The sequence below is a fragment of the Marmota flaviventris genome, chromosome 18, assembly GCF_047511675.1.
Source record: "Marmota flaviventris isolate mMarFla1 chromosome 18, mMarFla1.hap1, whole genome shotgun sequence".
NCBI lineage: Eukaryota > Metazoa > Chordata > Mammalia > Rodentia > Sciuridae > Marmota > Marmota flaviventris.
This window is the reverse complement of record NC_092515.1, coordinates 50,592,278-50,618,291: the sequence shown is the minus strand read 5'-3', so window position 1 is coordinate 50,618,291 and position 26,014 is coordinate 50,592,278. Positions and strand designations below refer to the sequence as shown.

Below are 26,014 nucleotides of genomic sequence, written 5' to 3'. Positions count from 1 at the left end.
TGGCTTAGTGGTAGAGTGCGAGGCCCTGGGTTCGATCCTCAGCATGATGTAAAAATAAATTATAAAATAAAGGCATTGTGTCCAACTACAACTAAAAAATAAATATTTTTAAAAAGAGAAAGAGAAAGAAAGATCTTAAAACTACTTTTGGTTAAGAACCTAATTCTATAATAAAAGTTAGGGAGAAAATTCTAGATTCATGCTAAAATATTTGTAAAATAACAAGCATTCCATTTTAAAACAAAGGCATGAAAAAGATATTCCATTTTATTTTATTTATTATTGTTATTATTTTTTACAAACAATAGATTTGCTGCAACATGCTCTGGCTCATATTATTGAATTAAAAAATTTAACACATTTCAAAAATATCAAAAATACACTATAATGAGTCTTAGGACTACAATACAACGATGATTGCACAAAACCATAGATATGAGCCCACTGTCTGGCTGACATCCAGTGGCAACAGTTAGAGAAACCCTACAGCATCTGGGAGAGGTGCATGAGATTTAGAATACAAGGAGCTTATGCTGATTAATCACCAAATGAGGGAAACAGAGCAGGTTTGACTGCAGCCACTTTTCTCAGTCTAGGAAGTACTTACCCAACCACGGGGAAAAGTCACTAACTGGAAAGAAAGAATAACTTGTGTCCATGATTGGGGAGTCTGGAAGGCTCCACCCAGAGGGAAGTAAAAAGTGACAAGACAGTTCTACAGTGATGCTGTGGACATCACTGGATGGCTTGGAGACTAATTCTTTAGTAATTGATACATTTATCATTAACAGCCATATGCTCCCTTATGGAGGTCTCTTCATTGATAGTTATTAAATAGATAAAGAAGGTGAGCCTGTGGCTTCCAAGTACCTGCTTTTGTTGAAGGTCTACATAGAAAGAAGAGCATCATTTAATAGATCTGCCAAACGCAACTGGCTCCATCTCCTGGAAAACAGCACTCGCTACAAGCAATTGTAATAGCACCCAGTGATGCCATGTTGCTTGTGTTGGCTCTTCTGTACGCCAGGAAAATGGGTTCAATGACTTATTGCACATATACACTCTACAGTAGTATAATAAAGCCCTCACTACGTCAGAAATGGTAATTCAATGATTTGACTATGGTAGCACTAGAGCTTTATGTCATACCAACATTGAAAATTTCGGGTGTATTTCCAATCCATTTGGATAAATATATCAAGCCACATGTATTTTCCTTTCCCCATGGGACTCCTGAATTGCACCCATAACCAGAAGTTGTTTTTTTTTTTTTTTTCCAGAAATTATCTTAAACTCTGTTAAGTGGGAGGTACATGCAGAGACCCAAGAATCAGGCAGAGACCAGGCTCTCCATGCTAGGGATCACCTGTACTCTGCCCACCCGGGGAACATACCCTCTGAGTTAAGGTATCGAGAAAAATGACACTCATTTGCAGACAGATTACTGGCTTTCATTTGACAGCCTACTCAGATAACAACATCTGTCAATTACCTCATAGGGCAAATGGGGTATGTATTTTTGGTAATGAACTATGGCCTTTTAACCTTCTGTTTTAATACAGAACAACTGTAGAAGGACATGAATGAAAGGAAATTGCAAAAAAAAAAAAAAAAAAGAATAATCAGTTTTGGTATATCCTATAATAGAGGTTTTCATCAGACCTAATGGTACCTGAAAATAACTCCACCACATCAAAATACATGTGGAATTTCAGAGTTTTGTTGACCAAAAAGCAAACACACTACTTTTGGAAAGGTCAATATGGACCTGGGTTTTGAGGTGGTTCCAATAAGTAGGACAGGAAACAAATAGAAGAAAAGTAGTCACAGATAAACGACAATTTTTATAAGACTATACTACTAAAGTGGTATTTTCCCAAAATAGCTTTAATTTTTAGACAACATCACTCACTAGTCTATTCAGAACCCAAAGGTTCTGCTGTCTGAGTAGGAAGATGTTTGATATCACCCATCACTAACATCTTGGGTTTTTCCTTCATTTTCTTTTTTCATTCCCATATAAAAATAAGGTGGCAACATACTATTGTACCCATCTTTCTAACAGCACCTAAACTTTGTATGAGCCACCATATTCCCCACTTCAAATCAAAGACCTGAGTTCTAAAGTTTTTCAGTAGCTGATCAGTAGTTTGACGGAAGGAAGTCAAGTGTTCCTGATGATTTGGGGACTCAAGTTCAAATTCTTGAGAGTTGAACATTAGGTAGCCAATGGGGTATACAGAATGGGGTACTTTCCCTAAGAATGTACCCTAATGACACATGCACATGGGTATGGAGCCTCTGAGAGAATGAAGAGACATAACTATTTGTGGACAGGTCATCTAATTTTTGACTATTGCTTTGAACAAAAACTCCCCCCAAACTCTCCCAAAAAGAACCCACAAAGAAATTAACATATACTTCCAACATTATATTTAACATTTTGTTTCTGATGAAACAAATTAAAAATGGTCACTCTGTTTTCTTGTTTTCCAACTATGAAATGTCTTAAAACTTCAAAGCACATTTCTCAATGGGTAAAATCAAGCAATGCCAAAATTTTGTAGGACTAGAAGTAGGAATTAGTTTGCTTAAGAAAATCTTTTAATGGAAAAAGCAACAAACATACAGAAGGAATTGCATTTTGCTAGAGTTATGTGGAATGTGCCCCAAAAAAAGGAAAAATCAAGTTAAGAATTTCTCGAGTCTGTCTTATATTGGTATTGAGTCCAGTACTCTGAAACCACATGAAGCGAGTTAGCAGTTTTCAGATAGGTACATTGTCAAACCTTTAGTGCAAGGTTTGACAACTCACTTCCAACATTCTAGAAAACCATTTCTCACTTTGGAGAAAGAAGGAACACATCTAACCTGTGAGCTCCATCCACCCATCTGTTCTCACATAGCCTCCATCTGTTTGGGAATCATCTGCTCTAATTCAAGATTCCTGGATGCCAGCAGTGCTGGTGTTGGCCCTGCCTGTCAGGAAGCTGGCTGCCAATTCTACCACATGGTAAGGGAAAGAGGCCAATCCCCAAGTGCCTACCTTGTGATCTGCTCAAATCACATTCCTAGTGGGTATCACATCTGTTAAGGAATGACTCTTTTTCTGATATGGGGAAGGAAGTCTTTGCTCCTTCCCCAGCTTTATCCCCAAAAGAAGATTCCTCTCTACCCCATGTTCCTCAGGAGCTTTCACACTTTGACATCCAATAGCTCAATCCAGGGCCTTTCCAAGTACCCTCACAGAAGGCTCCAATACTCAATTATCTCTCTGCCTATGGACAAAGGTGTTGGGCTGCCTCTAAGAAGATTGGCTCGAGTGCAGATTCAAAAATAAAAAGTTCACAGTCAATGAAAAGTGCTCTCATTACATTACTTACATAAATTATCTGTTTGATTGGTTCTACATCTCCAATAAACATCATTTTGATAGGCTATATTCTCGTAGAGAAGAATGAAAAGCCATGTGACTAGTCACATCACACCCCATTAGTTAGTCTGAAAGATAAGGTGATTTCTCTGTCACGGAGATCCATCAGCAGCAATTAGTAAAGGGAATCAACCTTCAGTTATTTCCTCCACAGAAATAGTCCCTTTCCTGCCCAGGCAGGCAAATTCTCAAAATGATCCTAGGAGAGAAAGGGTTAATGGCAGGTGGTAGGACTGACAGAGAACGACTTCTGCTTTCCTCCCAGTAACTCTGGGAATTCCAATGCAGGTTAAATGCAAAACTTAACACTGATGGTGGTACTGGCTCATCCAGGGTCAGGCCCTGATAGCTCTCACCTTTTTGGGCTCTTCAGTTTTACCCCACACATTTCTGGTTAGAAACACAAAGGCAAAATGCCTCTGGAAGGGTCCCTCCCCAACACCACAAAAGCCTTTTCTCACACTGTGCCCGCAACAGTGGCAGAATCATAGCGCTGTGTCAAACTCCTCTGGGGGCTCGGTCCGATCCTCTTCACTGGGCTCGGGCTCAGGCCTGCTTTCCTGATGCTGTTTCATTTGCTCCTTCACTTCTTCCTCCAGGTCACGAGGTACAACAAACTGATCCTCTGGCTCCAGCTGAGTAGGGGCAGCAAAATAGCCAGTTTTCCTCTTGGGTGCTTCTGTGGCCACTTCAATGAGGTTCAGGCTATCTTCTAGGGGCACAATTGAGCCATTGGAGAGCTTCTTGCCATAGAGACAGGAAGTAGAAGGAGACTTCTGTAACTCCATTTTGTCCCTACACATTGGCAGAAGTATGCCACTATTTACACTGTTCTGTCTCCGGATCCCAAAAAACAACCCTCTAGCATGTTCCTCAGGACATGGGGTGGAAGAATTCTCTGTAAGGGTAGGACAGCTCTCAAGATCTCTTCCTCGGCAGCAGTGGATATCTACTTCTACTTCTACCTTGCTGCCATTGATTATGACCCCTTCAACAGGCTGGTCATCATCACTGTCAAGGCCATTGTCAGACTGATTACTGGAGAAGGTTGCACAAGAAGGCTGGCGCTGAAACACCCCAGAGGTGGGTGCTGGGTGGAGGCTGCAGCGCCTCTCTGGCCGTGGAAGCAAACCAGCCTCCAGGCCCACAGTGTTATGTTCATCAGAAGCAGTGGAGCCCACTTCACTGCTCACCTCCGAGGTGGACATCTCACTGCTGAACTCAGAGGCAATGCCACTACTGGAAGAAGGAGTGGTTGGTTTAGGAGCATCCTTGATGGTGCTGGTGGAAGCAAATCCCACAGGTCCTGGGAGGGTGAGTCCATTCATTTCACAAGTGCAGCCTTCCTCACCAATGTTCAAATAAACCACCATGGCCCCCACATTATCCTGACAGCCATAGCTCTGTGCTAATGTGCACAGTTTCTTAGCAGCTGCTAATGGATCTTGTACATGACGCACTGCGTTAATAGCTTCTGTGTATGACAAGTGTTCCCATAATGCTCTGTTTCCCAGAATCAGCAATTCATCTTGAATAGTAAGTGGTGTGGAAGATATATGGGGCTTGGGGAGGATCCAAGGATAAAGGTAGGTACAGCCCAGCATCCGGGTACAACAGGTTACCCCATTCACTTTGTTATCCTAGAGATGAGCAGAATAAAAATTTTGAGAAAGCAACAAAAACATGCAACATTTTCATTCTCCAAAACATTTTAAAATAAATAAAATAAAACTATTTATGTTATTATATGATGTGCCCCTAGGATCAGTACAATTTTAAGTGAACTCCAGGAACCACCTTCTTCTTCTTCTTTTTTTTTTTCTTAGAGAGGAGAGAGAGAGAGAGAGAGAGAGAGAGAGAGAGAGAGAGAGAGAGAGAGAATTTTTTTTTTTTAATATTGTGTATTTTTTAGTTTTCGGTGGACACAACATCTTTATTTTTATTTTTTTTATATGGTGCTGAGGATCGAACCCAGCGCCCTGTGCATGCCAGGCGAGCACGTTACCACTTGAGCCACATCCCCAGCTCAGGAACCATCTTCTTAAAAGATATTTGTTCTAACATGAAGGATATGCTGCGAGGAACATGTTAGACATATAATGAGCAAAACTGTCTTTAATTCTCCCATCCCTAGTACTCTTAGGTCAAAACTCAGATATATCACTAAAAATAATTTCTCATTTAAAGGCAGTTGGTAACTGAAAAGACTTCCAATGGATAAAACTCTAAGTAGCTAAAGTCCTAAATGATCTCTATGGTTATTTGGCCTAAAGGGAAAGTCTGAAATATGTAGCATAATTTACCTACTCTGTAGGGCTGCACCAAGAATGAACAGCAGATTAAATAGGATCCCCTATCATTCTAAACTTAGATGAAAAGGAAATCCCTGGGTGCAGGTTGGGAATTTCATATGCTGGAAATTGATTTTATTGATTTTTCTCCAAAAAAAAAAAAAAAAAAACTCTGAAATCATCAATAAATTAATTTGACACTTGCAGTCACTCTCTGGCTTTTATTTATCAGAATTTGCCACAAACTAAACTATTTTCATCAACTGGAAAATGAAAATAAAATGGGGGTTATTGTAATATTAAACAAAACTCTGAAGGAACAGTACTTGGCAAATAATAGATAAAAATTATTCATGGTTAAAATAACATAAAAATGCAGTGGTGCACACCTGTAACCCCAGATACTTGGGAGGCTGAAACAGGAGGAGCTAAGGTTAAAGGCGAGCTTTGGCAGCTTAGTGACCCTGTCTAAAACAAAGTGGGGTAGGAAAGATGTAGCTCAGTGGTAGAGTCTACACAAATAACAGCCAACTGATCTTTGAAAAAGGAGCAAAGGCAATACAGTGGAGAAAGAATAATCTTTTTAAAAAATGGTGCCAGCACAGCTGGACATACACATGCCAAAAAAAAAAAAAAAAAAATCTAGATACAGACCTTACGCTTTTCACAAAAATTAATTCACAACAGACCAAGACCTAAGTGTAAAAATCAAAACTTTTATAAAATACCTAGAAGATAACACAGAAGAAAATATGAGTATCTTGAGTTTGCCAACGAGGTTTTAGATCTAACACCAAAAGCACAACAATCCATTAAAAAAAAAAAAAAATAGATTAAGTAGAGCCAGCCATGGGGGTGCACACCTGTAATTCCAGAGAATTAGAAGGCTAGGCAGGAGAATCACAAGTTCGAGGTCAGGCCTCGGCAATTTAGTGAGACCCTAAGCAACTCAAAGAGACCCAGTTTCAAAATAAAAAATATTTTAAAAGTGGGGGACTGGGGATGTAGCTCGATGGTTAAGTGCCCCTGGGTTCAATCCCTGGTACCAAAAAATAAAAATAAAAAAAAACCAAATAGAAGTCTTTTGTCTTGTTTGGAATAGCAAAGTAGATAAGCTGGGAACTAAATGAGACACAACATTCATTTTACTTGTTAGCTATTCATTTAAAAGTCCTAATTGCAAATTAGGACTTTTGTAATTAATTTTGCCTCTTCTTTTTGCTAGTCCTTAACTGCTCAGATTTTCTTCTAGCGCTCTTACTGAAACCATCTGAAATGAACATTTATTGAATACAATTTACAAGGTATGACAGGAAGAAAATGGACCTTCACTGCCTCCATTCAAAGCACTCTTCACTAGAATTGGGAAGCAAAAGTGACTGGCAGAAAGCGAGATGCACCTCTGTAATGATGGCTTTTTGATCCTTCACCCTTCGTGCCTCCTCCAGGTCCTGTTCCAGGCTGAAAACTTTCGAAAGGGGCACTGGCTTCCCACCTCGGCACAGGACTGCTTGGCACGTGCCAACATTAGCCACAGTCAAGCTAAAACTACTTGTTGGATCAGCAGTGTCAGGGCGGATGTAGCACAGAAGAGCAGAGGAACCCAGCTTCTGGCCAGCCATTCCTAATTTCCTGTTTAAAAAGAAAGAAAAATGAGGACACAGTGGCTAGTTTAAAAGTGGCAGTCTTTCATACCCATCCTTCCCTCATTCTTCTGCCATGGGATTGTGAAGCAGCCTCACCCCTATCCACCTGAAGGCTGACTCTTGCTATGGGTGATACTGCCTTTGACTCTCAGCTGATGGGAAAAACAGAACTTTACAGAGAGAGTGGGGGATGGGCAGTGCAGGTGCATCTTTCTCTATTGCATGTCTGTCTGATCAAAGTCTTCCTATATCAGGGGTTTTCAAACTTCAGCATATCAGAATCATCTGGAGAGTCTGATGATTATTAGACCATAGGTTGCTGGACCTAGCCCTGGAGCTTCTGATTCACTGGGCAAGGGGCTGGCCTAATAAGTTTCTGAAGATGGTCAGGATACCAGTCCTGGAAAAATACATTGAGAACTGCCTGCCCTTAGGACACAATACTAACACAGAGCAGACACTACCAGAAGAATCTAGTTTCAAATTCCAGCTCTGTCATTTATTGGCTACATATCCTCATCAAGTTATTTCTCTAAGAAATTTCTCTGATAAAATATCTACCTGTTTGCTTTGTTTTGATAATTAAAGATATAGGATGAAGCTGGGCACAGGGCACAGGCCTCTAATCTCAGCAACTTGGGAGGCTGAGGCAGGAGGATACCAAGTTCAAGGCCAGCCTCAGCAACTTAATGAGACTCTCAGAAACTTAGTGAGACCCTGTCTCAAAATAAAAAATAAAAAGGACTGAGATGTAATTCATTGGTAAAGCATCCCTGGGTTCAATCCCCAGTATTAAAAAAAAAAAAAAAAAATAGAGGATGAAAAATGCATGGTACCTTGCCTGGTTCTTCGAAGGTACTTCTTAATTGAGTTCCAAAACCCTTAATTTTGTCAAGTATCCAGCTCAGTTCTATAGAAAAGTGGACTCCTTTTCCAACAGGATGCTTTGTGTAAATCACAGTTAAAAACTGGCCCGAGCTCCAGACTGTTCCATTTCAGCCTTGAGTATACAAGTTTACAACCTCTTAGTTGTTCATATCCTTTTATGCAGCCCACCAGATGTGCAAGACACTCCATTACCTACTAAGATTTTCAGTAGTTGGAGGTTTTGCCCTTAAGTGGCTTAGACTTTTTTGTGGGGGACACCAGGGAAATGAACCCAGGGGTACTAAACCACTGAGTCACATCCTCAGCCCTTTTTTTGTTTTGAGACAGAGTCTAAGTTACTTAGGGCCTTGCTAAATATCTGAGACTGGCTTTGAACTTGTCTTGCCTCAGCCTCCCAAACCGCTGGGATTACAGGAATGTGCCACCATATCTGGTTCAGTGGTTTAGACTTGAATGAAAACCTTAGTTGGGTAAATACCCAGTACAAAGTATTCTAAACAAATGAATCTAACCAGTGCATGTTAACCTTTTGTAGGCTTTTGACTCTTTGGAGAACCATAAAATCTTACCATCATTCTCCCTAAAATGTACAAATACATCTATAAAAACACAATCTTCTAAACATAAAGAGCAGTCTTTGGGTTCAACAGAGAAGGCACATGACTCCAAAGGCTCTATGACATGCCAATGTTCCCACAATCCTGCTGATACTGAGATGTATAATCATGGAAGGAGCAGGTCTCTCCTTGATCTGGCACCCATAATTTAGATCTTCACCTTCTGACTCAGATTTATTTTCCAAAGGTAGAGCTGAGTTAGGGATTATTCAACCCACCTGCTTACCTGTGAGATACCAAAAAAGTGTTGGTCATGAAAACTGTGTCATTTGTTGACTGCTGTACCTCTTCCAAAAGCACATCTGCCATTGTACATTGCAGCAGGCGTGGGAGCTCCTCATTTCGGTCCCCATCAAACATGCCATATACAGCTCCAACCCCCTCTGCAAAGTTATCCATAGCTAGGGCAGACACACATAGCCTAGAATAGAAAGATAAGAAATACAATCATCAAAGCAAGCTTCTGGGTAAACAATTATTCCTCAGGGAGCATCCTTTTAAAAACTGGTTATTAGCTGGGCACAGTGATGCATGACTATTATCCAAGCCAACTCAGGAGGCTGAGGCAGGGGGATTGGAAGTTCAAGGCCAGCCCAGGCAACTTAGCGAGGCCCTAAGCAACTTATCAAGACCCTGTCTCAAAATAAAGCAGGGTGGGGGGGAGGGATGTGGTAGTATCTCAGTAGTAAATGCACCACTGAATTCAAACCCCAGGACCAAAAGTAAATAAGCAATTATTAACTGAAGGTAGAGAAGAATGTGGTAAATCTTAAATTTATACATGAAAAATGTCCCCAGAAGTAAGCAGCATTTGTAAGACCTGATGTCCTAAGGAAAGGTGAAATTCAGTCCCATTCATGGGCAATTTATACAGCTTTGCAAGGCCGTTAAAGGCTGGCAAGGTGAGATATGTTCCTGTAGAAGTGATTAGAGACTGGCTTCATCGATGTTGTCTGTCAATTCCAAAGACCATCACAGCATACCTATGGTTGAAGTTGGGTTTAGTATTCCTTGCAGGAAGGAAGAATGCACACCATGGAATCCTGGACTGTATAAAAAGAGGGTGCTGGAAAGAACCTAGTATAGGATGTGGGCTTTGGATGGGTCACTTTTGGGAGAGTCTGAGAAATGGAGGATCATATCACATTGTAGGCTATCAGAAATCGGGGCAATTACAGAGTTGAGTCCCTCAATAAATCTTATCAACAGAGAAGGAAAATTAGCATGAGGAAAGAGCTGTGAGGGGGCTGCTGGTTATTCTGTGGCCTGCACATTCATTTTGTTTACTTTACTTGAGTCTCAGGGATCTTATCTGATGGTGACATTCTGTGATTTGTTTATGCACAACAGAACTACTGTGGCCCAGCTGTGAGCATCAGCCTAGTCCTAAGATGGCAGGAGCTGCTTTTTTTCTTTCTTAGCCTCTATGGCTGACATACTCACTTATTTCTCTGTCCTGCCATCTCAGCCAGTCCATGGCTCCAGAAGGTTGATGTAACGGTAGAATCTGTGGTTGGCAATGGTTTTTGATCAATTTTCAAGGTTGTGATGTGGCTGTAGAAGGAAAGAAGGTTATACCATATTGTCATTATATTTTTTAAAAACTATCCAAACAATAACATGTTTTTATAAAACAATCTCTTGAAAGACTAAGATGTATTTCCAGACAGTCTAAAAGAAAGTAGTATGATGAACCCGCTGGCTTGGATGCAGAATAAAGGAAAGGGATAGGAGGAAAAACAGAGAAAAATATCATTACAATTAATGGGACATGTAAGTTTCAGCCAACCATCTACTTATTTTAAGTATTGTAATACAATAAAGCTTTGGTGCATGAATTAACATATATTGTCTCTCAGATGTTGTAATGTGACCTGTGCCACCTAAAATATCTGTGCCTTCCATGTAAAAATATTCCACATGGGGCTTAGTTGTACATAAATAGACTGACTATGAAATAGAACATCCATTTATAGCTGAATCAAAATCAAAGAAGAGAACCTAGGGTCTTTCTGATCTAATTCATTCTGTTCCTTTAATAGAGAGTCCACAGTCCTAAAGAAGATCCACAGATGATTGGTGGGCCTCTAGACACATGTGGATTTAATTTCAGATTGTTTTCCCCACCTAAACATGTCCAGTGTCTTGTGTTCCAGAACCAGATTTGTGTTTCCAGTTAGGTCAAGGTCTTGTAACGTAGCAGGCAGAGCCTCTGGAATTAGAATTTCTGTCAAGTCGTTGCAACTTAGGTCTACAAACTGAGAAGAAACAGAAATCAAAATAAAATAAATTCTAGTTTAGTTCTTTATTCCCAATACTCAATCTCCTACTATATCTTCTAAGGATAACTTAGTTTATTCCCAGGAATGAATTAAGCACACTTGAATTCCAATCTGAGTATGTTAAAATATTATTTCTTCCTTATAAAAGAACAATCTCATTCACACTCCTTTCTTCTTCCTTCTAAGAAGTCCATCTCTGGACTGGGGACGTGGCCCACAGTTGCCTGACAAGTGTGAGGTGGGTTCTAACCCAGCACACACACCCCCACCCTGCTTCAAAAAAAGGCATCTCATTCACATGCTGGCTATTTCCCCCACCAGGACTTCTTCCAGCACATCAAATTACCTGGATCTGAGGCAACTGCAATATTTCTGGGAAAATGCTGATGTTGTTAGAGTGTGCAACAAGGGTGTGCAGCCTTCTGCAGTTGGCTATGGTTGTAGGAATGGTTTTAAGCTTGTTGCCACTTAAGTTCAGTTCCTCCAATTGCTCCAATTTATTTAGTTTACTGAAAAAGAAATATCAAAATACCACATTACACCAAAACAACAACAGCTGCCAAGTAAGTGCTATTTTACAGACCCTGAGCATGGAAGGCCAGCTTGGTGTACTTAAGAGGACTGGACCTCAGAGGACTAGTGATAGGAAACAACTGGACACCAGTCAGGCATAGGCTGTCCACCATAACTGGCCCTGCTATCTTTGTACCTGATCTCCCACTCAAGTGTGTTTCGAGGGCTGACAGTGCCCTTGATTTTCTGAAAGCTGTTGAACACACACATCTTTCTGTTATCTAACTTGCAAGGAGCTGAAAAAGCATGGGTCTATTGTTGAGAAATTAATTCTAGTCCACTAATTAGCTATATTAGTAGATAACAAGTATAGTAATATCAAACAGACCTCAACAGCCTCAGGTATAAAATGAAGAAATTGTACTAAATCATCACCAAGATTCCTTTCAGGTTTAAATTTCTAGTTACCTATTCAAAACCTAATTTATCTCCACTAAATATTTATCAGGTTCTTGTCTGTACACACAGCACTATGCTTGGGACTCAAAGTGCTCCTAAAATCAACACCCTTATCCAGAATACAAACTGCTCTAATTTATTGGTTTAAAAAATTATAAAAATAAACTGCTATAATATGGAGAAAAAGTTCAGAAAATAATTAGCAATAAACTAGCAACTGAAAGAATAATTATTATAATTTTGTTGAATTTCCTACCAAATTTCTCAAATGAGTATTTGTTTTCCATTAATTTCATGTCCTATCTTTCACAAATATTCTATTGCTAAAAGTCTACAAATATCTTTAACTAAAAAATTTTCTTTAGTACAATAATGCATAATCACTAAAATAAATGAGAAAATGGAAAATAGAAAAAAAAAACCCTCTTAATTCTGCTACCAGAGATAATCCCTGATGACATTTTGGTAGATAGTATTCTTGTCTTTAAAGCATAAAACTGTATTTTTCAAATTTTAAAAATGATATAATATTAAAGATGAATTGTTTTATAACTTTTGTGTGTGGTTAGTACTAGGGATTAATCTTAGGAGTGGTTTACCACTGAGTTACAACCCCAGCCCTCTTTATTTTTTTAGTTTGAATCAGAGTCTTGCTAAATTGCCTAAACTAGCCTTAAACTTGTAATCCCGCAGGCTGAGTAGTTGGGATTACAAGTGTGCACCACCATGCCTGAATTATTACTAATTTTTTTTATTTAATATGTTTTAAACATTCCCATGTCCAATTTTCATGCTTTGCCCTTATGCTACTTCCTACCTTGATTTTTCTAACTTGTAAATAGAATTGCAGTATTCATATCTTAATCAGCTTCTTTCCAAGTACCCACAACTATGATAGATTCTGAAAATTGTCCAAAAGAAAGAAGACTTGAATTGTGCCTGAGTTTTAATATTGTTCAGGAAATGCCCTGATAGAGGATTGCTACTCAATATAAAATTAGCATGTTCTTAAATACATGGCTCCTAAATTCCATTTAGTTTTATAATTGGATCACTCTAATTTTGTGTCATCTCTTCCTATTTCTCATCTTTACTACTTTTTATTTTCATTTTCTTTCACGTTTTCAGTTTTATATTAGCCTGCTTTTGATCCCTCCAACAAGAGTGTCATCAAATTGGGTGACAGTCATTAGTTTCAGAACAGAAAATCTGGTATTATTCATCAGTTTCCCAAATGAATATATTCTGTCAGTGGTCTATCAATGAGGCTACTTAAATTAATGTGGTAAGATTTTAAGAGATCTACTACATCCTAAAATTAAGATTCTACATTCAATTTAAATGTCACTGTTTGAACTATTTCAAGAAAATAACCGAGTTCACACTGTTTATCTTCTTTTTTTTTTTTGGGGGGGGGGCGGGGGGTGGTGGTCCCAGGGATTGAATTCAGGGGCACTCAACCACTAAGCCACATCCCCAGCCCCATTTTGTATTTTATTTAGAGACAGGATCTCACTGAGTTGCTTAGTGCCTTGTTTTTGCTGAGGCTGGCTTTGAACTTGCAATCCTCCTGCCTCGGCCTCCCAGCCACTGGGTTAGCCTCCCGAGCTGCTGGGCTGTTTGTTATCTTAAACTCTATTCTCATTTCATGAATGTTCAAGAACCTTTAATATTTTAATAATTAAACTCATTTTTTCTGAATTTATCACATTTCCAAGAAAATCTGCAAAATCAGAATCATGCAAATTATATTAAACATTGTATAATTTTATGACATTTAATTCAAATTGTATCATGTCATTTCCCCCATGTTCTTACTTATAAAAGCATAACTTTTAATTACTAATTTCATGGTATAGATGGATTTTTCTGGTGTAAAATTGTTTTTTAATCAAGTGTATTTTGAAAGATATTTCTCTACCAACACTGTCTAAAACTTTGTGAGCCTTAACCATCTCTCTTGTCTTCTTACAGAGTAGCCTGGCTAGCTTCTGTTCATCTCTTCCTCCAGGCCTCACCCACCCCAAGTTCTGTGTAGCAGAGCTGGCAATCTGTGCCCATCTTTAACACTTGCATTTGTCACACTGCATAGCAACTGCCCAGATACTTGTGTATTTCCTCAATATGGCTCTAGATTCCTTGAGAACCAACTAGTTCCTAGTATCTGGCATACAGTAGGCAACTTATATATACATATATATGCATATAGTAAACAGACAACAATATTTGTAATACAGTGCTAAAAAGAGAAAAGAAAAAAATTATCTTCAGAATTTCTTTATTTCATAAGGTTGTACTTTCCCAGGTTGAACATTCTCAGACAATTATTAAATGATTAGAACTAAAAATTAAACACATTTTAACCATAATTTCTCTTGGTACTGGTATTTAATAACTGGGTACAAACTATTAAGATGAGATTTTTTTCCTTTGGGACTAGTGAAATCACAGTATCAGTAAGCCAGTCAACTTATAAAGGAAGTGTCACAGTTAGAAACCTATGATTTAGTCTGACAAATGCAGAATTATTGTTATGATCCCAAAGCATAACATTTTACATTCATTCACCTTGCGGGAAAGGTCTGTAGCTGGTTGTTTGCGAGGTGCAAGATTCTCAGGTGTGAATGCCCCACAAGGACAGGTATGCACTGATCTGTGAGGAGGTTGCTGGTCAGGTAAAGCAGCTGCAGCACACTCAGACTCTCCTCCCCAGCACAGGCAGAAGGTAAAGACTCCAGACTGTTTGCAGATGCATTCAAGTATCTGAGACTGACAGAACACACAAAGTTCATCATTTCCTTTGTGTTTGTTGCCACCTTCTATAGAAACCATCATGCTCCCTCAGTAAGGAATGCTGCCATTCCAAGCTCCCAAACTCACAAAACAACATCAACAACAACAAAATACCACTTTCTCCAGGTATTTTTCTCTAATTGAATCTATCCAAACCAAAGTTCCTTTTACTCAACTATGCAAGCCAACGACAGGAGAAATAATATGGTGTGACTATTTTCCCAGGTTTCTGCAGTAACCTAACTCTAACCTAGCCTCATCTATTACCATCTGTATGTCTACTGAAAGGACATTATTATTGCATTCTGTGTTCACAGATATCTAAATTATGAAGACATGCTTCAGAAAAAATTGTCTGGTTTTAACAACATCATTATTTATTTAACCAATCCCATAATAATCCCCTAATAATGGATATATAGGCTGTTTGCATTTCTATTATAGACACTGTAATGAACACCTTTGGGTCCTTACCTAGTTATTTCTTTAGGATACATTTCTAGTAACAGAATTTATGGAATCAAAGGATATATATTTTAAAGATTTTTTAAACATATTGTTAAACTGAGCTCCAGAAAGACTATACCAAATTGCACTCCCTTAAGATGAATGCAAGACTGCCAGTGCACTCGCACTTTTGCCTACACTGAAAGTATCATAATTCAGTTTAATCTGTGCCAATCTCATAGGTAAAACATGATATGACTTAAGAATTTCCCAGTATGGTGTTTACTATGCATAGAGTATTCTTGATAAAAGGAAGCCAATATTCCTAAATTTGTATGTTCTTAAATCTTCTTCATGTTGTATGATCCACATCCCTAATTAGCTTTTAAATTACTGAGGGTAGTTAGTGTGTGTCTGCCATGTCTTTATCCTAAAATTGTTCTGTGCAGTCAGTATAAAATAAATTGACAGCTTCACATAGCTAAGTGACTTCCTTACTTCAGATTCTAAGATTGTAAACTTTTTTTTTTTTTGTACCAGGGATTGAACTCAGAGGCACTCAACCACTGAGCCACATCCACAACCCTATTCTGTATTTTATTTAGAGATAAGGTCTCACTGAGTTGTTCAGCACCTTGCTTTTGCTGAGGCTGGCTTTGAACTCACAATCGTCCTGCCTCAGCCTCCCCAGCTGCTGGGGTTACAGGTGTGCAACACCACACCCGGCAGACTGTAAACTAATTTTATTAATACTGCATAACTAAATGTAGTGTCATATATTGCTAATAAATACTTGTTAACTAACCACTGCATCAAGTCTCCACACAAATTTTTCCAAAGCAAAATTTCCTTCAAAATATTAGAATTTCCAAAGATTTTATTCTGAGGAATAACCAACCAAGGATATTATACATAAAGAGATATATGTTACTAAACAAACAAACAAAAAACTTGTAGGATAAATGTTTTGTTGTTTTTATTTTGTGGTATAGGCAAAGGGCTAGGCAAGTAATTTTTCTAGCTACATCCCAATCCTTTTTATTTTTTCAGACAGGTCTAAATTGCTCAGGCTAACTTCAAACTTTCTGCTTCAGCCTCCCAAGAAACTAAGAATACAGATGTATACCACCATACCCTATCTAAATGCTTTCTGTATGTTTCATGTAACCCTGTGTTAAATTACTACTGCTCATCTGTTTTCTTCATATCTCTAAATTAATGACAGTACTGTGTTCTCCATATTTTGGAAAAAACCAGTTTTAGCTGTGGAGCTAACCTAGGTGCCCTTCAACAAATGATGAATGGATTAAGAAAATGTGATATATCAAATGGTGTGACTCTATTTTGTGTACAACCAGAGTCATGAAAAATTGTGCTCCATATGTGTAATATGAATTGAAATGCATTCTGCTGTCATATATAACAAATTAAAATAAATTTAAAAAGAAAAATATTTTTAAAAAGAGAAATGTGATGTGTGTGTGTGTGTGTGTGAGTGTATATAAAATGGACTATTACTCAGCCATAAAGAAGAATGACTTTAGGACTTTTGCTGGTAAATGGATGGATCTAGAGACTATCATGCTAAATAAAATAAGCCAATCCCAAAACACCAAAGGCTAACTGCTCTCTCTGATATGTGGATTCCAACACACAGAGGGAAGGAAGAATACAAAGTCAGTGGATTAGGCAAAAAGGTAGGAAGGGAAGGGAGTAGGGATGGGTATAGGATAGATAGTAGAATGAATTGGACATAACTTTCCTATGTTTTGTATATGAATACACCACCAGTGAAACTCCACATTGTGTACAACCACAAGAATGGGACCCTAATTAGAATAAGTTATACTCCATGCATGTATAATATGTCAAAATATACTCAACTGTTGTGTATATCTAAAAAGAGCAAATAAAAATAAATAAAAAGTTTTCTTGGACTGGGGATGTAGTTCAATGGTAGAACACTTGTCTAGCATGAGTGAGACCCTGGGTTTGAATTCCAGAACCATAAAAAAAGACAAGAACAGTGACTAAAAAAAAAAAAAAAAGTTAACATACACATTAGGTAAACCTGATTAAAGATCTTAAAATACAAATAATCTATTTGTTAATTTACAAAGAGATGGGAAACAATACCTTTTGGAAGGGTATTACCTTTAAATGCATAGTTTTCAAAGTAGGTAGCCAAAAAAGTTGTGCAAATATGGATGCAATTCGAAGATGGTTTGGCAAAGCTAGAATTAAGTTGATTTTAGCCATATGTCCTTTCCTGCACAATGCAAAAGCTGAAAATTGCTCAGACAAGCTATATCTAAATGTTGCAATTTCTCTTTAAATGTCATAACTGTATTCATTTTCTGCAATGAAAGTGTGAACTTTCCCAACCAATCTGAAACTGTTTACAACACAAAAACTTAAGTGTTTGATGGTTATGACTTTGAGTTAAAGATTACTACCACATGAAACACTGCCATATTTTCTTTCATTAAAAACTGCAATCAAGGGGCTGGGGTTGTGGCTTAGAGGTAGAGCACTCACCTAGCATGTGTGAGGCCCTGGGTTCGATACTCAGCACCCCATAAAAATAAATAAACAAAATAAAGGTACTGTGTCCAACTACATCTAAAAAATAAATATTAAAAAAACAAACAAACAAAAAAAAAACCCCTGCAACCAAGGGCTGGGGCTGTAGCTCAGTGGAGCTGTAGCTCAATGGTAGAGCGCCGCACATGTGAGGCACTGAGTCCGATCCTCAGCACTACATAAAAATAAATAAAGATATTGTGTCCATCTGCAACTAAAAAAAATTAAAAAAAAAAAAACTGCAACCAAGTCTCCACCCACAGTTATTTATCAGATAAATACAGTTCCAAAAATCACTCTAATGACAAATCAATGCAATGCGTTCAGTCAATGATTCTGTTCTTTTAAAACATAAATCCTCTGGTACTCACTTTAAGGCCTTGGAGAAGAGGGTGTCCGGCAACTTGGTGAGAACATTATGCTGGATATCCAGCACCTCCAGAGGGATGTGCTCCACTAGCACCGGAAGGCTGTGCACATGATTGTGTCCCACCATCAGTTTCCTAAGACTCAAGCTACTCAGAATTCTAAGGGGGACGGTACAAAGAAACAAATAAGAACTTACTTATATCTTTCTTTCTAAGTATGTCCTGGGCTATTTAATAAAGTCAAACAATCATTAGAAACACACTGCTTCTAGATTGTACAATCACCAACAAGTGCCTGAGCATTATCCACCATGTAGAATAGAAGGAAGTCACTAAAAGTCATTCTGAGAAAGAGTGAATTCAGAAAGATAAGCAACAGAGAGGAGATCTAAACTAAAACATTTTCTAGAATAAATACATTTAGATTCTAAGTCTAGATAACATTTATTAATATTTTAAAATTCAATATATTTACTAATATTAATAACAATTTAATAAATTCATAATAAAAATATCATTACCATAAAAACTATTAAGTGCTTAAAATGTGCTAGGCCATTTAATAATGAAATTCATAAAGATTAAGTGACTTTGCTTTGCCAAAGATCTCACATTTAATATTAAACAATACAGTCTGGATTTGAACTATAGTCTGATTCTAGAAGTTGTGTTCAGACCTACCATGCTACAAAGGCTCTAGTTTAACTTAAGATCCTGCAAGTACACATTTTACATCTTGATGCTTCTGAACACATAAAAATACTCCTCCCAACATTCTGCCAAGCACCACTCTTTCCCTTCCACTTAGAGAAATCCCACCACCTGGTAAAGGTCAACTTGAATACCACATTCATGAAGCATTCTCTAATTCTTCTGAATTTTAAAACAATTTATACTGATTCATGATTATTGGAGCAGATACTTGCAGGGCACAGTGGTGCACACCTGTAATCTCAGTGCTGGGGAGGCTGAGATAGGAGAATTGCGAGTTCAAAACCAGCCTCAGCAAAAGCAAGGTGCTAAGCATCTCAGTGAGACCCTGTCAGTGGTTGAGTGCCCCTGAGTTCAATCCATGGCACCCAAAAAAAGAAGGGAAAAAAAAAAAAAAAAAAGAGCAGAGACTCTGCAGTAAGTGACTACATTCAAATGTCAGCTCTCATTGCTTCCTGGTTATATGTTAGATGAGTTACCTAACTGCTCCTTAGTCTCCTCATTTAAAAGATGAGGATGACAGTACCTATAATAAGGTTTATGACTAGGTAAGATCATAAAAGTGAAGTTCTTAGAACACTATTCAGTTCATAATAACTCTTCCTATAAAATTAACTATTATTACCATCATATCACCAACACATACCAGCAAATCTTTGAACATTTGATCACAGTTATCAGTATGCATGTCACACAATCCTTTAAGTTTCTTATCATTTGTATTAGCCATCACTATATCCCTCTATGCACATCACATCACCTCATAGTCAACTGAACTAATGAAAGTAACCCAAATCTAGGGAAATAGTTAAATACACACACACACACACACACACACACACACACACATTCTCTACCCCTCTCTCTCTCCATAAATATATATATATATATATATATATATATATATATATATATATATATACACACTTATGCATACATACCGCATAGGAACTTCTGTGAGAAGATTATAGCTCACATCTAGTATTTCCAGCTTCTTTGCTTCACAAGCCCAGTCTGGAACACACTCTAACAGGTTTCTGCATTAAAATAAATAAGTAAGTAAATAAATAAATAAATAAATAGATAAATAGATGGTATCATTTAAGATGACAAGTTGTTATGGTTTGGATCCTCAATGTGCTGAAGATTGATTACCACCCAGCAGCACCACTGGGAGGTGCTGGAATCCTTAGGAGGTGGGGCCTAGTGGAAGGAAGTTAGGTCATTGGGGCATGTGCCCTTGAAGGAGATAATGAGACCCTGGCCCCTTCCTCCCTCTCTCTTTGCTTCCTGGCTCCTATAAGTTGAGCAACTTCTTCCACCATGCACTGCTGTTGTTATGTTCTGCCACACAGGGCCAAGCAACCATGGACTGAAACCGTGAGCAAAGATAAACCTTTCCTCCTTTTTTATCTCAGGTATTTTGTCACAACTATAGAAATCTGACAAATGGAACTCTTCTCATGGACTAAAATGTATCTGTTAACCAGCCTACAAGCCCTTTAGGGAAGGGACACTATCTCTAGGACATCCCCTGGTAAACTATCTGGAATACAGTAAGTAATCTGGAGAATGATGTTAAATTGGAAGAGTGGGGAGAGACAAGTATCTGAATATACCGAGTAATACTGGATCAACCCCGTTACATGTTTAAAGAAGGTAACGTAGCTTTTAACAGTAGGAAATCACACATGTAGTGGGATGGGATGAGGGAGAGATGCAGAAAGATTTAGTGGAAATGGAATTTTAAAACCTTTGCAGATGAGTAGGAATTCCACTGGTAATGAGGGGGAAAAAAAGAAGCAAATTCCCAGGAAAATTAACACACTGAATAATGTGGAGGCAGGGACAAGAAGTAACTAGTGGGAGAAGAGTTTCAACTCAAATATTTAGTAGTTTTGTTTTCAGATGCAACCTAGTATCTCTAGGCCTCAAGGTCTCTATCAATTGACAGGTTGATGCAATAAGGCAGAATGATGCAAGTGCTACATAAGAGAAACACAGATACTGCTAGACAACTTAGTGAAGGCAACACTTTGCCTGAAATAGACCATGGCAAGCTCTCTAGGAAATAAGGTTAGTATTTGAGGAATGTTTTATCATGACCTTATATGAGGAGCACATTCCAAGCAAGGGTGCCAACATAAGCCAGAGCACAGAGAGAAGGAAAGAAATGATGTGACACATTAAAAGAATAACAAGCAGTCTGGTGATGTTGGAACAGTAAGTGGTGGGAGACAAAACAGGAAAATGAGGCTGCAACCAGAATCAAACCATGTCGGGATGGATGCGACTTGATCCTGCAAGTACAGGATCACTGAAGGATACATCAAGAAGTGAACAGACAACATAAGCTTTGCACTTCAACTCGGTCACCATGGAGTCTGGCTGACATGGTTCTATTGGTAAAAGGAAAACTAATGAGAATTCCAGACAACAAACAATACAAGCCTGATATACAGTTAGAGGGCACCAAAGGTGAGGAGAAGGAATTATAGAAATATTTGAGAGGTAAAAATTAAAATGACTGAAAATGAATTAGATGTGAGGAGAAAAGCAGAAGGAAGAATTAAAAATTATTTTCACCTTCTGACCAAATGATCAGGGAAGAAGATAATGCCAAAATCTGAAAAATACACAAGACCAAACAAGATAAGGCAGGTAAAGGGGGTGGACAATGAGTTTAATTTTGCAAATATCTGATGCGCCTGGGAAGGTACACATTAAAATATCTAGCACAAAATTGGACACATGGGTCTGAGCCTGAGAAAAGAGAACCTGGGCTGGAAATCTAAGTGATAATGACACTTGAGTATAGCTGAAATTACTGAAGTAAATGAGATCATTTTCAATGACAGGTGCAGAGGGCCAAAGATAGAACAGTGGGAATGAATAACCTTTAAAGGGTTAGCTGAGGAAGAGGAATATGCAAAATAGAGAACCAGCAGATAATGTGACATGAAAAAACACAGATTGTATTAACTAGCTAAAGAAACAGTATGTTTGAAGAAAAGACAGCAAGGGTCAACACAGAAAATTTCCACAAAAGAAAGTCTAACATGAGCTACTGATGGGATAGGATACAGACAATGAGGAAACTGAGCCAACAAATGCAAATAACTCTTGAGAAATTTGCATAAGAAGGGGATGAGAGTAAATATAAAGTAGTTAGATGGGCTGTAAGGTAAATTAACTTTTGTTTATTAAGAGATATAAATGTGTACAAAGACTGAGAAAAAGGAAGACACTGAACACACATGAGATAGGAGGAGGACAGCAACTAATAGAGCAAGTACAGAGCAATGGGAGCAGATAGGGTCAGAGGCCTATTATAGACAGCTGGACTGGCCTTGAACAGAGGAAAGAAACTAAGAATGGATGAGTCTTCTGGAGCGTGTAATCCTCCTGCCTCAGCCTCCTGAGTAGGTGGAATTACAGGCGTGTACTACCATACCCAGCTCACATGGGATTTTGTTAGGAAGAAATAGATGGAATCTAAAATAATAGCTTGTTAATAATAATAATAATAAAGTAACAACAAAAAGAAACTTGGTCTGATACTATGTATTTTACATCTAGTATCTCATGTAATCTTTGCAACAGCTCTGACCATACAAGGACCATGCCCACTTCCCTTCAACCTGCTTGAAGCCTTCTTAAAACATCTTCAAGCATCATAGCACTTATAATGCTGCCCTGTTTCTGCTTGTCTGTTGATCTCTCTACTAGACTGTGAACTCAACAGAGTTCTGAATTCCTAACACAGTGTTAAAAATGAATGAATAAAAGAATACAGTGAACCTCATTTACGTTTACTGCTGACAACCAGCATGAGTAGGGAAGTCCTGACTAGTCCTCGCCAAAGTCATCTCCAAAAATCAGGCCAAGATGGGTAACAAGAATAGCAAAAAACTAAAAATAGAATTTTAAAAGTTTTTCAAATCACTATCTAAATATCAAGAATTACAGTCAAAAAGAAGAATAAAATTGTGTCATTTGCAGGAAAATGGATGGAACTTGAGAACATTATGTTAAGATAAATAAGCCAAGGGTTGTCTGTTTTATCTCAGAAAGATGTGGATGGGAGTGGGGGAGTCTCATGAAAATCAAAGGGATGTCACCAGAGTGGAGTTCAGAGAGTCAACAGATCAGGGGCGGGAGATAGGAAAGGGGAAATACTAGGGAATGATATTGGTCACATTATATTGGGTGCATATGCAATGGAATACATACTAACAAATCCTACCATTATGCACAACTATAATGCACCAACAAAAAAATGGAAAAAAAAATCAAGAATTACCTGATTCTAGTTGACAAAAAGAAAATCACTACCATGAAGATGATGGACTACCTTTGTTCTATCTCTTCCTACACCCACAGTCTTTAAGGAGGAATAGTTAACAGGCACCTTTCCATTCCAAGAGGTCTTCCCTTTAACTGTATACACTATAGTCATTAGATTTATTCCTCTAACTCATCCTTTTGCCTTTCTCCAGGTTATCCACACATCTCAATATATTTAGATTTCTTGTACCTCAAAATTGTTAGAGAATCCACACATCTCTCTTAATTCGTAAGGATCAAACATGCTCCCACCTTCACAAGACACTCACCGGGAGAGCTCCAAAGAAGTGAGGAGACTGGGCACCGGGTAGACATTTACTGCAGTCAGTCCTATCAAAAATCAAACAGATATTAATGAAGGTCTCTGAAAAAGAAAGCAACTTGTAGTAAACACAGGAAAAGAAGCTTAGTGAAATCACTGAAACAAACTGATGTCTTCTGAGACGACTAAAGAAAAAATTACCAGGAAGCTCATTTTGACTAACTGCTTGATCCCAATTTGTTTTGAAAAACAAATCTTTAACTAATTGAAGGACTATGTGTAAAGCACTGGATTTATAATGGATCTGGCAGTTATTAAATGTTAACTACTTAGTGTTTTAACTTGAAAAAATTAATAACTGAATTTTTGCTGGCAATATCTAAACTTTAATAATTAATGTATAACATAAATACAGAATAATCTTAAGTGTCACAAGCCATCCGTGGGTTGGATGTGGATTTTCACATATGGAAGCCTTGTGGATAGGGACATCTGGTGTCTGGGAATGGCCAGTGGACATTTCTTCTGATCAACTGCCCGGGCACAATGTGAATCTCTTTCCTGCTCTGCCATGGCCCACACAAGCACCTGAGATGGGTGTGACCTACACCAAGATGTCAATCAACCTACTGACTGAAAGACATCATGAAGCAAGACTCCACCCTTGAAACCTTATCCCTGCCTTTGATATAGCCCCTTAAATAAACCACTGGAGTCCTTTTCCCTTTGTCTAGTTCCAGAACCCATGTGGACTAGATTTATCAGGGGCTTTGCATTCTGTAAATATATTTCTGAGTATTTTTATTTTGTGACTTACTAATTATCTAAGATTGTAAGTTTTAGGGTATCTTGGACTATTCTGGGAAGGAAAAAGGACTCCTTAATGAGATGCTGGCCATTCCCTCCCTCGAAACTTAAAGTGTATAAATCACTGAATTTTCACAAGCTGAATCAATACCCAGATCAAGAAAAGATGTTATCAGCTCCCAGAAAGATCTGCTCACCTCCTTTTCCACTCACTGATCATCAAGGGCAACATTAATTATCCTGACTCTGAATACCACAGAAGGCCTAGTTATATAAGCAAATGCATACAGTATGTCTAAGTTTCTGGTCTGGTTTTGTTCACTCCACGTTACACTTGTAAGATTTGTTCATACTGAAGCATATGGTTATAATTCATTCATTCTCTGCCTGAATGAAGTTTTTGTGTGTGAATGAATATACTACAACTTATTTACTCACTTAAGAGATGATGGGCATTTAAATCTTTTCCAGAGTAACGATGAACAGTGGTTCTATGAATATTTTTGTCCATATCTTTATGAACTAATATCAGCACTTATTTGAGTATGAACCTAGGAAAGGAACTCCTAGGTACACTGTACATGTTCGAGTTTTTTTGTTTTGTTTTGGTACTGGAGATTCAACCCAGGGGCACTCAACCACTAAGCCATATCCCCAGCCCTTATTTATTTATTTTTGTATTTTATTTAGAGACAGGGTCTAACTGAGTTGGTTAGTGCCTCGCTAGTTGCTGAGGCTGGCTTTGAGCTTGCATCCTCCTGCCCTAGCCTCCTAAGCCACTGGGATTATAAGCATGAGCCACTGTGCCAGGCACATGGTCAGAAACTACTGAATAGTTTTCTGAAGTGGCTCTACTAATTCCCATTCTCAACAGCTGCCACACTATTTTCAGGATCTCATTCTAAGCATTCTGGTAGGTATATAGTGTCATTACCTAGGAGTTTTCAATTTGCATATCCCTAATACTTAGTAAAGCTGAGTGCCTTTTATAAAAAAGTTAACTGATCATCTGGCTAACTTTTTTTGTAAAGCTAGGTTCTTTATTTTATAATTATTTTGTAATTGTTTATGTGAATTCTTCCATGTTGTAGAATTTAAGGATTCTTTAATCAGAGGGCTAACCTCGAATAAGCCCCATTTAGAATACTGCTATGACAGAATTTCCAGAACTAAGAACTGCTTTACATCAATGTCTTTTGCAGTAGGGCCAGGCATTTGGACTTTCTAGACACATTATAGGCACAGATGGACCTGATAAGGAATCTCTCCATGGCAAGGACCTACTACCATATCACGGTATTGATATAAAGCACCAGTCAACACTCATCAATTTTGACCCTATTCTGAAAACTAACCTGAAACCACAATTCAGAGCTTCTATAACATGATAAAAGGCAAGGAAAACAGAAATGCTTAACTTTCTATTATCCTATATCTGTACTGACAGATACAGAAAAGCAAAGAAAATAAAATAATGAACATACTCTCACCCATTATCCAAATTTCAACAAATCTACCCTTTGCCTTAATATGCTTCACTCTTTAAGAATTAAAATACTACACATAT

General features: G+C 38.1%; 1 protein-coding gene across 3 annotated transcripts in view; it reads right to left on the bottom strand.

The window, feature by feature from the left end:
- Positions 1-253: 253 nt before the first annotated feature.
- Phlpp2 (PH domain and leucine rich repeat protein phosphatase 2) overlaps positions 254-26,014 on the bottom strand; it is a 77,466-nt gene continuing 51,705 nt past the window's right edge. For all 3 annotated transcript variants that reach the window (XM_027933322.2, XM_071604320.1, XM_071604321.1), the window contains 10 exons: positions 23,648-23,708; positions 19,973-20,068; positions 18,324-18,479; positions 14,698-14,898; positions 11,504-11,666; positions 11,003-11,133; positions 10,319-10,429; positions 9,102-9,296; positions 7,125-7,356; positions 254-5,073 (listed from right to left, as the gene is read on the bottom strand). In XM_027933322.2, the coding sequence (XP_027789123.1) occupies positions 3,919-5,073; positions 7,125-7,356; positions 9,102-9,296; positions 10,319-10,429; positions 11,003-11,133; positions 11,504-11,666; positions 14,698-14,898; positions 18,324-18,479; positions 19,973-20,068; positions 23,648-23,708 (2,501 nt within the window). In that variant the 3' untranslated portion in view covers positions 254-3,918. The remainder of the gene's footprint in view (positions 5,074-7,124; positions 7,357-9,101; positions 9,297-10,318; positions 10,430-11,002; positions 11,134-11,503; positions 11,667-14,697; positions 14,899-18,323; positions 18,480-19,972; positions 20,069-23,647; positions 23,709-26,014) is intronic.